This window comes from Heteronotia binoei, chromosome 2, assembly GCF_032191835.1.
Source record: "Heteronotia binoei isolate CCM8104 ecotype False Entrance Well chromosome 2, APGP_CSIRO_Hbin_v1, whole genome shotgun sequence".
NCBI lineage: Eukaryota > Metazoa > Chordata > Lepidosauria > Squamata > Gekkonidae > Heteronotia > Heteronotia binoei.
Genome location: NC_083224.1, coordinates 8,726,831 through 8,739,367, shown reverse-complemented (window position 1 = coordinate 8,739,367; position 12,537 = coordinate 8,726,831). Strand labels below are relative to the sequence as shown.

Sequence of the window (12,537 nt, the reverse complement as noted above, 5' to 3'; positions counted from 1 at the left end):
CCCACGCAAATGCTGTCCAGAACCAAATGTTCTTTCAATTTGTTAATTTCACTCTTTTGCCACTGGATTCTAACTTGGTATAGCGGCCTCGTGGCGCAGAATGCTAAAGCAGCAGTACCGCAGTACTGTGATCTGAACTCTCTGCTCATGACCTGAGTTCGATTCTGGCAGAAGCTGGATTCAGGTAGCCGGCCCGAGGTTGACTCAGCCTTCCATCCTTCCGAGGTCGGTCAAATGAGTCCCCAGCTTGCTGGGGGGGAAAGTGTAAAAGACTGGGGAAGGCAGTGGCAAACCATCCTGTAAAAAGTCTGCTGTGAAAATGCTGTGAAAGCAACGTCACCCCAGAGTCGGAAACGACTGGTGCTTGCACAGGGGACCTTTCCTTTCCTTTTCCAGCCAGTTTGGTGTAGTTGTTAAGTGTGACTCAATGCATAGCAGCCAAAAAGATCTGAGCGCCTGCTCCGGCTGCAACGCCACTGAGGATGTTCTCCGCAGCTGAGAACGAAACGTCTGGAAGGAAAATTTTCTCCAGTAGAACACGGCACTTGAGCCCGAAAGATTCTACAAACCCTAATGTGCGGACTCTTATCTGGGAGAAACGGGTTTGATTCCCCACTCCTCCACTTGCACCTGCTAGCATGGCCTTGAGGCCGCCATAGCTCTTGCAGAGGTTGTCCTTGAAAGGGCAGCTGCTGTGAGAGCCCTCTCAGCCCCACCCACTTCACAGAGTGTCTGTTGTCGGGAAGGAAGATAAAGGAGATTGTGAGCTGCTCAGAGACTCTTTGGAGTGGAGGGCGGGATATAAATCCAATGTCTTCTTCTTCTTTTATAACTTGGTACCACTCTGCCAGTGGCAGATTAAACCCTATGGAGGCCCTTAGGCAGTCAGAATTTCAGGGGCCCCCTGGCAAATTGGAGTGCCCACCCCCCCACTTGTGGCCCTGCTGCAGCCACCTTCTCAAAAGTCCCTTCAACAAAGCTGTGGGGGAGATGCAGAGAGAGGTAAACTTGGTGAGAACACTTCTAGCCCCACTGGTGGACCTCCTGATGGCACTTGGGGTTCTTTTGGCTGCTGTGTGACACAGAGTGTTGGACTGGAGGGGCCACTGGCCTGATCCAACATGGCTTCTCTTATGTTCTTATGTGACACAGAGTGTTGGACTGGAGGGGCCACTGGCCTGATCCAACAGGGCTTCTCTTCTGTTCTTATGTGACACAGAGTGTTGGACTGGAGGGGCCACTGGCCTGATCCAACAGGGCTTCTCTTATGTTCTTATGTGACACAGAGTGTTGGACTGGAGGGGCCACTGGCCTGATCCAACATGGCTTCTCTTATGTTCTTATGTGACACAGAGTGTTGGACTGGATGGGCCATTGGCCTGATCCAACATGGCTTCTCTTATGTTCTTATGTGACACAGAGTGTTGGACTGGATGGGCCACTGGCCTGATCCAACAGGGCTTCTCTTATGTTCTTATGTGACACAGAGTGTTGGACTGGAGGGGCCACTGGCCTGATCCAACATGGCTTCTCTTATGTTCTTATGTGACACAGAGTGTTGGACTGGATGGGCCATTGGCCTGATCCAACATGGCTTCTCTTATGTTCTTATGTGACACAGAGTGTTGGACTGGATGGGCCACTGGCCTGATCCAACAGGGCTTCTCTTATGTTCTTATGTGACACAGAGTGTTGGACTGGAGGGGCCACTGGCCTGATCCAACAGGGCTTCTCTTATGTTCTTATGTGACACAGAGTGTTGGACTGGAGGGGCCACTGGCCTGATCCAACATGGCTTCTCATATGTTCTTATGTGACACAGAGTGTTGGACTGGATGGGCCATTGGCCTGATCCAACATGGCTTCTCTTATGTTCTTATGTGACACAGAGTGTTGGACTGGATGGGCCACTGGCCTGATCCAACAGGGCTTCTCTTATGTTCTTATGTGACACAGAGTGTTGGACTGGAGGGGCCACTGGCCTGATCCAACATGGCTTCTCTTATGTTCTTATGTGACACAGAGTGTTGGACTGGATGGGCCATTGGCCTGATCCAACATGGCTTCTCTTATGTTCTTATGTGACACAGAGTGTTGGACTGGATGGGCCACTGGCCTGATCCAACAGGGCTTCTCTTATGTTCTTATGTGACACAGAGTGTTGGACTGGAGGGGCCACTGGCCTGATCCAACAGGGCTTCTCTTATGTTCTTATGTGACACAGAGTGTTGGACTGGAGGGGCCACTGGCCTGATCCAACATGGCTTCTCTTATGTTCTTATGTGACACAGAGTGTTGGACTGGATGGGCCATTGGCCTGATCCAACATGGCTTCTCTTATGTTCTTATGTGACACAGAGTGTTGGACTGGATGGGCCACTGGCCTGATCCAACAGGGCTTCTCTTATGTTCTTATGTGACACAGAGTGTTGGACTGGAGGGGCCACTGGCCTGATCCAACATGGCTTCTCTTGTGTGACACAGAGTGTTGGACTGGAGGGGCCACTGGCCTGATCCAACAGGGCTTCTCTTATGTGACACAGAGTGTTGGACTGGAGGGGCCACTGGCCTGATCCAACAGGGCTTCTCTTATGTTCTTATGTGACACAGAGTGTTGGACTGGATGGGCCACTGGCCTGATCCAACAGGGCTTCTCTTATGTTCTTATGTGACACAGAGTGTTGGACTGGAGGGGCCACTGGCCTGATCCAACAGGGCTTCTCTTATGTTCTTATGTGACGCAGAGTGTTGGACTGGAGGGGCCACTGGCCTGATCCAACAGGGCTTCTCTTATGTTCTTAAGTGACACAGAGTGTTGGACTGGAGGGGCCATTGGCCTGATCCAACAGGGCTTCTCTTATGTTCTTAAGTGACACAGAGTGTTGGACTGGAGGGGCCATTGGCCTGATCCAACAGGGCTTCTCTTATGTTCTTAAGTGACTTAGGGTGTTTTCGCACTCACGTTTTACTGGCGCCACGACCCTCCTCACGCCGGCGAATCTGCATGGATTTCGCATTAGAAGCGCCGGCGCACCCAGAAGCGCCGGCTACTTCCGTCGCTAAGCCAGCGCAAACGGAAATCGCAAAGATGCAGGAAAACGTTTGCGCTGGCTTAGCGACGGAAGTAGCCGGCGCTTCTGGGTGCGCCGGCGCTTCTGGTGCGAAATCCATGCAGATTCGCCGGCGTGAGGAGGGTCGTGGCGCCAGTAAAACGTGAGTGCGAAAACGGCCACAGAGTGTTGGACTGGAGGGGCCATTGGCCTTATCCAACAGGGCTTCTCTTATGTTCTTAAGTGACACAGAGTGTTGGACTGGAGGGGCCACTGGCCTTATCCAACAGGGCTTCTCTTATGTTCTTAAGTGACACAGAGTGTTGGACTGGATGAGCCATTGGCCTGATCCAACAGGGCTTCTCTTATGTTCTTATGTGACACAGAGTGTTGGACTGGAGGGGCCATTGGCCTGATCCAACAGGGCTTCTCTTATGTTCTTATGTCTGGGGCAGTGATGCTCTGTATTCTTGGTGCTGGGGGGGGGGGCAACAGTGGGAGGGCTTCTAGTGTCCTGGCCCCACTGATGGACCTCCTGATGGCACTTGGGTTTCTTGGGCACTGTGTGACACAGAGTGTTGGACTGCATGAGTCATTGGCCTGATCCAACATGGCTTATCTTATGTTCTTACGTCTGGGGCAGTGATGCTCTGTATTCTTGCTGTTTAGTGGGCCACAGTGGGAGGGCTTCTGGCCCCACTGGGGGACCTCCTGACAGCCCCTGGGTTTTGGCCACCGTATGACACAAAGTGTTGGACGGGAAAGGCCATTGGCCTGATCCAACATGGCTTCTCTTGTGTTTGAACATATGAAGTTGCCTTATACTGAATCAGACCCTTGATCCGTCAAAGTCAGTATTGTCTTCTCAGACTGGCAGCGGCTCTCCAGGGTCTCAAGCTGAGGATTTTACTTGCCTGGACCCTTTTTGGAGATGCCAGGGATTGAACCTGGGACCTTCTGCTTACCAAGCAGATGCTCTACCACTGAGCCACCGTCCCTCCCCTAATGGGCTATTGGCCTAATCCAACATGGCTTCTCTTACATTCTTATGTCTGGGGCAGTGATGCACTGTATTCCTGATGCTTGGGAGGGGCAACAGTGGGAGGGCTTCTAGTGTCCTGGCCCCACTGGTGGACCTCCTGATGGCACCTGGTTTTTTTGGCCACTGTGTGACACACAGTGTTGGACTGGATGGGCCATTGGCCTGATCCAACAGGGCTTCTCTTATGTTCTTATGTTAACGCCAGAAGCAGCCACACCAGGCAAAGAGGGGCTCAGTTGCTGGTTACACCTGCAGGTTTGGAGGGCTGTAAGCAGGGGAGAAGCCGGGAGGGGGGAGCCCATAGCCGTGTGGGCCCTTAGGCTAGTGCTTACTTGGCCTAATTGTTAATCCGGCCCTGCGCTCTGCATTCTTAGCCACTGTCCACCAGCTATACGGAGCACTGCTCACTGTACCCCATTGTCTGACGAAGTGTGGTTAGAGCACATGAAAGCTTACATTCTGAATAAAACTCGGTTGGTCTTAAAGGCACTACTGGAGTCCTACTTCAGACCAGCATCCTGAGAGCTCTCAGCTAGGAAGCTGTCGAAACTTCTCTGTTCAGTCAGCTCCTTCTGGGCTGCGTGATGAGGCCTCCGTCCCTGGGGGATGGGCAAGGTTGCCGACTCAGGGTGGGAGATTCCTGGAGATTTGGGGGTGGAATCTGGGGAGGGGGGGGGCCTCAGCAGCGATGCTTGGAAAATACGTTGCAGAGTCAACTCACAACGCAGCACGCAACGTATGGATTAGCGGAAAAGAAAATTGAGCCTAGCATCTGGGGACTCTCTTCAAAACATCCCCCCAGTTTCAAAAAGACTGGACTGGGGAGTCCAATTTTATGAGCCTCCAAAGAAGGTGCCCCTATCCTTCCTTATTTCCAGTGGAGGGAAGGCATTTAAAAGGAGCGCGGTCACATTCAATGCGATGGCCCGAACTCCCTTCGGAGTTCAGTTATGCTTGCCGCACCCTTGCTCCTGGCTCCACCCCCAAAGTCTCCTGGATCCACCCCCAAAGTCCCCAGATATTTCTTGAGTTGGACTTGGCAACCCTATTGTCACATTGTCCGGGTGCAGGCAGGCAGGAGTCCAAAGCCAGTCCAAGGTCAAAGTCCAGGAAGTCAAGCAGGAGATAAATCACCAATGCAGAATCACAAACCGGAATCAGAAGTCAATGTCCAAAAGCCAAAAGGTCAGGGTGCCAAGGAAATCAAGCAGATCAGGAATCAGGAAGGAGCGTGGATGCAACCCAGAGAATAGACTTGTTGCTTCCACAAGGTTACCAGGTGCTGGGTGGAAGCTATATGGGAGTCTCAATCAGCCTGCTCCCTGGGTGGCAGTGACTCTGCTAGAACTCAGGGGCTGAGAGATCTGAAGCCTCGGCGTGCCTCACGTCTTCGTTCTGAAAGTTCTTTCCGGAGCCTGCTTCGAACTCTTGAGATGGGAGGAGGAGACACTGGTGCCTGGAGAGTGATTGATGGGCCAACTGCTGTTTGTTCAGCTGAGGAACTGGCTGGCAACTCTTCCAGGTCCGTTAACCCTTCCAGCTCCTCCTCGTCAGGGCTCATGACACCTCTGAACGTGTAAGCCGCCCTGAGCCTGCTTTCGCGGAGAGGGCGGGATTTAAATCGAACAAAATGAATTAATAAATAAATAATCCCCCCCCCTTCCTCTCCCCCTTCCTACAGCTGGTTCTACAACCGCTTCACTTCTGTCCTTGAGACGCTCCTTGAATCCAAACTCAACAAACAAGTGAGTCTGAACTAGCAGCTGATGCCAAGATTCCTCCTTTGAGATTGTGCCGGGAAGGGGGAGAGCTGGGTCGGATTACAGGTGCCTGTCTGCCCTGTCCATTACTGCGGTTAGTCAAAATGCCTCTGCTTATGAAGTGGGGCCTTGGGGCTTAGTCTCCTACAGTGTAGATAGATCCAAGGGGGCAGCCGTGTTGCTTTCAAGCAATAGAACAAAGCCGTAGACAACTGGCACCTTTGAGAGCAGCTAAGTTTTCTTCAGAATGTCAGCTTCTGTACGCTCTAAGCAGACTTCATCAGGCGAAAATGGAACGGCAAGCAGTCCTAAATAGAGAGAAAGTGGGCAGTGAGTTGGCATGTAGAGTCATATGTAATAAGATAAACAGCCAATATCCCTTGTTTGAGTATGTCATAAGAACATAAGAGAAGCCCTGTGGGATCAGGCCAATGGCCCACCCAGTCCAACACTCTAAGTCACATAAGAACATAAGAGAAGCCACGTTGGATCAGGCCAATGGCCCCTCCAGTCCAACACTCTGTGTCACATAAGAACATGTGAAGCCACGTTGGATCAGGCCAATGGCCCATCCAGTCCAACACTCTGTGTCACATAAGAACATAAGAGAAGTCCTGTTGGATCAGGCCAATGGCCCCTCCAGTCCAACACTCTGTGTCACATAAGAACATAAGAGAAGCCATGTTGGATCAGGCCAATGGCCCATCCAATCCAACACTCTGTGTCACACAGTGGCCAATACACACACATATATACACACACACACATACTGTGGCTAATAGCCACTGATGGACCTCTGCTCCATATTTTTATCCAATCCCCTCTTGAAGCCGGCTATGCTTGTAGCCGTCAATACAAACCCTTCCCCCAATATTCACTTCTGTTCTAAAAGAGAAATACATTATTACATATATCAGGGGTGGCCAATGGTAGCTCTCCAGATGGTTTTTTTTTGCCTACAACTCCCATCAGCCCCAGCCATTGACCATGCTGGCTGGGGCTGATGGGAGTTGTAGGCAAAACACATCCGGAGTGCAACCGTTGGCCACCCCTGATATATACTAACCCATCTTCCACTATATTCTAATGTATTCTTTTTTTTCTAACGGCAAACTAGAATGATGTTATAACCTCTTGAGAAACCGATGCCCTCTATTTAAACCCAGAACTAACAAAGCCAGAGTGACGCCCAGATTTATGGCACTTCACACCTACGACATCAAACTGCTTTTTTTATCACCCTCCACTGTTGTTTCAGCCCCGTTAACAACACTAACTAACAAACACAGACCCCAATTTGTGATTTTTTTTTAATCTGCTAAAAACATTCCCACGACTCTACATACCAACGCACTACCCGCTTTCTCTATATTTAGGACTGCTGGCCCTTCCATCCTTTTGTCTGATGAAGTCTGCTTAGAGCATACGAAAGCGTACATTCTGAAAAAAAAACTTGGTTGGTCTTAAAGGTGCAACTAGTCTACTGCTTTGTTCCCCTACACTGTGGCATGGATCGTGGCTGCCCCAGCACTGGGAAGGAAATGTTAGCAGGCTGCACTTTCTGTTGCAGGAGCTCCATGTCCTGCGTCTAAATAGGTGGCAATACAATCTGCATGAGTGCAGGGTTCTTTGGGAGGGGAGGTATAGGTACATAGCCTAGGGGTGGCCAAACTTGCTTAGTGTCGGAGCCACATAGAATAAATGCCAGATGTCCGAGAGCTGCAGGACATGAACGTCGGATGTTGGAAGGAAGGAAGGAACATAAGAGAAGCCCTGTTGGATCAGGCCAGTGGCCCCTCCAGTCCAACACTCTGTGTCACATAAGAACATAAGAGAAGCCCTGTGGGATCAGGCCAATGGCCCATCCAGTCCAACACTCTGTGTCACATAAGAACATAAGAGAAGCCCTGTTGGATCAGGCCAGTGGCCCATCCAGTCCAACACTCTGTGTCACATAAGAACATAAGAGAAGCCCTGTGGGATCAGGCCAATGGCCCATCCAGTCCAACACTCTGTGTCACATAAGAACATAAGAGAAGCCCTGTTGGATCAGGCCAGTGGCCCATCCAGTCCAACACTCTGTGTCACATAAGAACATAAGAGAAGCCCTGTGGGATCAGGCCAATGGCCCATCCAGTCCAACACTCTGTGTCACATAAGAACATAAGAGAAGCCATGTTGGATCAGGCCAATGGCCCATCCAGTCTAACACTCTGTGTCAGACAGTGGCCAAAAAAACCCAAGCGCCATCTAGAGATCCACCAGTGGGGCTAGAAGCCCTTCCACTGGGCCCCTACCCAAGCACAAGAATATAGAGCATCATTGCCCCAGACAGAGAGCTCCAACAATACGCTGTGGCTAATAGCCTCTGGTCCATATGCTTATCCAATTCTCTCTTGAAGCCCCCTATGCTTGTAGCCTCCACCACCTCCTGTGGCAGTGAATTCCACATGTTAATCACCCTTTGAGTGACGAAGGACTTCCTTTTATCAGTTCTAATCCAACTGCTCAGCAATTTCGTTGAATGCCCACGAGTTCTCGTATTGTGAGAAAGGGAGAAAAGGACTTCCTTCTCTGCCTTCTCCATCCCATGCATAATCTTGTAAACTTCTATCATGTCACCCCGCAGTCGACGTTTCTCCAAGCTAAAGAGCCCCAAGCGTTTCAGCCTTTCTTCATAGGGAAGGTGTTCCATCCCTTGAATCATTCTAGTTGCCCTTTTCTGCACTTTTTCCAATGCTATAATATCCTTTTTTGAGGTGCGGTGACCAGAATTGTGCACAGTACTCCAAATGAGACCACACCATCGATTTATACAGGGGCATGATTATACTGGCTGATTTGTTTTCAATTCCCTTCCAAATAATTCCCTGGATGGATGGATGGATGGATGGATGGATGGGAGGGAGGGAGGAAGGAAGGAAGGAAGGAAGGAAGGAAGGAAGGAAGGAAGGAAGGAAGGAAGGAAGGAAGGAAGGAAGGAAGGAAGGAAGGAAGGAAGGAAGGAAGGAAGGAAGGAAGGAAGGAAGGAAGGAAGGAAGGAAAATAGATGGGGAGGAAGGGAGAGGTGGAAAGAGAGCAACTTTAACTTTAAACACATTCTCCAAGCTGCTGGCTGCTTGGCTTGGAGAAGTCATTTAAAGAGAGAAATGCCATCTCCAAACCAGCTAATGGGGCAGTGGAGGCTTCAAGAGCCACACAATATGTGTGAAAGAGCCACACGTGGCCCCTGAGCCGCAGTTTGGCCACCCCTGGTATAGTCTGATCTCATCGGATCTCAGAAGCTACGTAAAATTGGGACTTGGATGGGAGTCCACCAAGGAAGGCTCTGCAGAAGAAGGCAAGAGCAAACCCCCTCTGCTTTTCACTTGCCTCCAAGCTCCCTTGCTGGGGTTGCCATGTCAGTGGCTTGACGGCACTGTGTACCTGCAGCATTCTTTGCTCTTCGGCTGCCTTTCCTTTGGATGGCTTCTGGGCCCATACAATCCCTGGTGCAGGGAGAAGGCAGCTGTCTGTCCACCGGCTTGCCTGCTCTTCATATTTCTGGGTTCTGCTTTTTTCCAGCTGTGTCTCGAACTCAAGAAGGGCGTTGATGATATTGCACAAGTCCTGCGCGCCATGAACGGTATGCGTGCGCACACTAAGGAATGGATGTTCAAAAGAAACTTCACCTCTCTCTGGACGGTGCTCACTGGGGTTGCCAGCTTCATTAAAAGTCATTTAAAGAGAGATATGCCTTTCCAAGCTGGTCGATAGGGCAGTGGCCGGCTCTCCTCCCTTGGAGGTTTTTCAACAGAGGCTCGATGGCCCTCTGACAGCAAGGAGGAGCCTGTGAATTTAGGGGGAGGTCTTTGCGAGTTTCCTGCATTGTGCAGGGGGTTGGACTAGATGACCCTGGAGGTCCCTTCCAACTCTAGGATTCTATGAACTTCCTGACCGTTAGAGTGGTTCCTCAGTGGAACAGGCTTCCTCAGGAGGTGGTGGGCCCTCCTTCCTTGGAGGTTTTTCAACAGAGGCTCAATGGCCCTCTGACAGCAAGGAGGAGCCTGTGAATTTAGGGGGAGGTCTTTGCGAGTTTCCTGCATTGTGCAGGGGGTTGGACTAGATGACCCTGGAGGTCCCTTCCAACTCTAGGATTCTATGAACTTCTTGACTGTCAGAGAAGTTCCTCAGTGGAACAGGCTTCCTCGGGAGGTGGTGGGCTCTCTTTCCTTGGAGGTTTTTCAACAGAGGCTCGATGGCCCTCTGACAGCAAGGAGGATCCTGTGAATTTAGGGGGAGGTGTTTGTGAGTTTCCTACATTGTGCAGGGGGTTGGACTAGGTGACCCTGGAGGTCCCTTCCAACTCTAGGATTCTATGAACTTCCTGACTGTCAGAGCAGTTCCTCAGTGGAACAGGCTTCCTCCTCGGGAGTTGGTGGGCTCTCCTTCCTTGGAGGTTTTTCAACAGAGGCTAGGTGGTCATCTAACAGCAATGAGGATCCTGTGAATTTAGGGGGAGGCGTTTGTGAGTTTCCTGCATTGTGCAGGGGGTTGGACTAGATGACCCTGGAGGTCCAACTCTTATGATTCTGATTCCTGATGGGTGACTGGAGATAAACGAAGGTTTCCGTGTAAACCAGCCTCCAACAAATGAATTGACGTCACCAAAATGATACAGATGTATCAAATATAATACCACACTCTCATCAAACTCTACACTCATAAACATACCCTAGCACAATGGAACAATTAGAGAGAACCTTGTGGGAAATAATTAGAGTCCCAAATCGATGTCCAGTTTTCTTTCACCCGAAAACTGGACATGGATTTGGGACTCTAATCATTTACACCAAGGTTCTCTCTTACTTTTCCATTATGTTAGGGTATGTTTATGAGTGTGGAATTTGATGGGAGCGTGATATTAAATTTGATTTTAAAAAAGTCAAGGTAGTCCCCTGTGCAAGCACCAGTCGTTTACGACTCCGGGGCGACGCCGCATCACTTTTATGGAATGGTTTGCCCTGGCCTTCCCCAGTCATCTCCACTTTCCCCCCAGCAAGCCGGGTCCTCATTTGACCGACCTCGGAAGGATGGAAGGCTGAGTCAACCTCGAGCCGGCTACCTGAACCCAGCTTCCGTTGGGATCGAACTCAGGTCGTGAGCAGAGAGCTTGGACTGCAGGACTGCAGCTTGACCACTCTGTGCTCAGGGCCAGCGCGTGGGAGTAGGCTTAAGTAGGTGGCCGCCTAGGGTGCCGCTTGGCCTAGGGGCACCACAAGGCACCCTGTCTCCTTGCGCCCCACGCCTGCTGCCGTCCTGACTTCGCTGAAGCCTGGGCGAAGTTGGGGGGCATGGCAGCGAGTGCGCTCAGAGTCCAGCTCTGAGCACGCTCGCTGCCTTCCAGACTTTGCCGAGGCGTTGGCAAAGTCGGGGTGGGGGGGCGTGACAGTGCCGTCATCAGTGATGTTGTTGGGGCATGCGCACCTTGCACGCGCAAATATACCGATGGGGGGCGCGGAGGAGTGGGTTTCGGACTGGGGCGCCACGGGGATCCTATTATTTTTGAAAGATCTGTATTATTTTGGTGACATTGCTTCCTTTGTTTGAGGCTGAATTTCACGGAAACCTTGCCTTGTCCCAGTTAATTATTGGGGAGGGATGGTGGCTCAGTGGTAGAGCATCTGATTGGTAAGCAGAAGGTCCCAGGTTCAATCCCCGTCATCTCTAAAAAGGGGTCCAGGCAAATAGGTGCGAAAAACCTCCGCTTGAGACCCCGGAGAGCCGCTGCCAGTCTGAGTAGACAAGACTGACTTTGATGGACTGAGGGTCTGATTCAGTAGAAGGCAGCTTCAGATGTTCGTATGTTCACAAGGAATGAAGGCAACTTTAAGGGAGGGAAGGTGGCTCAGTGGTAGACCATCTGCTTGGTAAGCAGAAGGTCCCAGGTTCAATCCCCGGCATCTCGAACTCAAAAGGGTCCAGGCAAGTAGGTGTGAAAAACCTCAGCTTGAGACCCTGGAGGAGCAGGGGAGGGAGGGTGGCTCAATAGTAGAGCATCTGCTTAGTAAGCAGAAGGTCCCAGGTTCAATCCCCGGCATCTCCAACTAAAAAGGGCCCAGGCAAGTAGGTGTGAAAAACCTCAGCTTGAGACCCTGGAGAGCAGGGGAGGGACGGTGGCTCAGTGGTAGAGCATCTGCTTGGGAAGCAGAAGGTCCCAGGTTCAATCCCCGGCATCTCCAACTGAAAAGGGTCCAGGCAAATAGGTGTGAAAAACCTCAGCTCTAGACCCTGGAGAGCCGCTGCCAGTCTGAGTAGACAATACTGACTTTGATGGACCGAGAGTCTGATTCAGTAGAAGGCAGCGTCAGATGTTCGTATGTTCACTCTCGGGAACCCTGCCCTCCCTAGGCTCCGGGAATTTTGCAACCTGGAGTTGGAAACCCATTTGGATTGTGCTGTGCTAGAGACATCTTTTCTCCCTCTTCTGCCACAGTCTCCATCCAGATAGATTCCTTTGTGGAACTGGACTATTCCTTTGTGAACAAGCCGGTGTTTGGTGTGGACCGATGCCACGTGGACCTCAAGGTAAGACTGCTGGAGCCGTGGCGGAGTTTCCCCGTAGCCTTTTTCACTTCTCAGTGGATCCGTGAAACGTTTTGATATCTGCCTGTCCTTGGAGAGTCCCTGCCAGTCTGTGCAGAGC

At 51.1% G+C, this 12,537-nt stretch overlaps 1 protein-coding gene across 1 annotated transcript in view; it reads left to right on the top strand.

Moving 5' to 3' along the window:
- The window catches only part of LOC132590670 (bactericidal permeability-increasing protein-like), a 35,347-nt gene that overhangs the window by 10,649 nt on the left and 12,161 nt on the right, over nucleotides 1–12,537 (top strand). Inside the window, exons 5-7 of the mRNA XM_060263639.1 lie at nucleotides 5,774–5,837; nucleotides 9,417–9,477; nucleotides 12,328–12,419. Of these exons, the coding sequence (XP_060119622.1) occupies nucleotides 5,774–5,837; nucleotides 9,417–9,477; nucleotides 12,328–12,419 (217 nt within the window). The remainder of the gene's footprint in view (nucleotides 1–5,773; nucleotides 5,838–9,416; nucleotides 9,478–12,327; nucleotides 12,420–12,537) is intronic.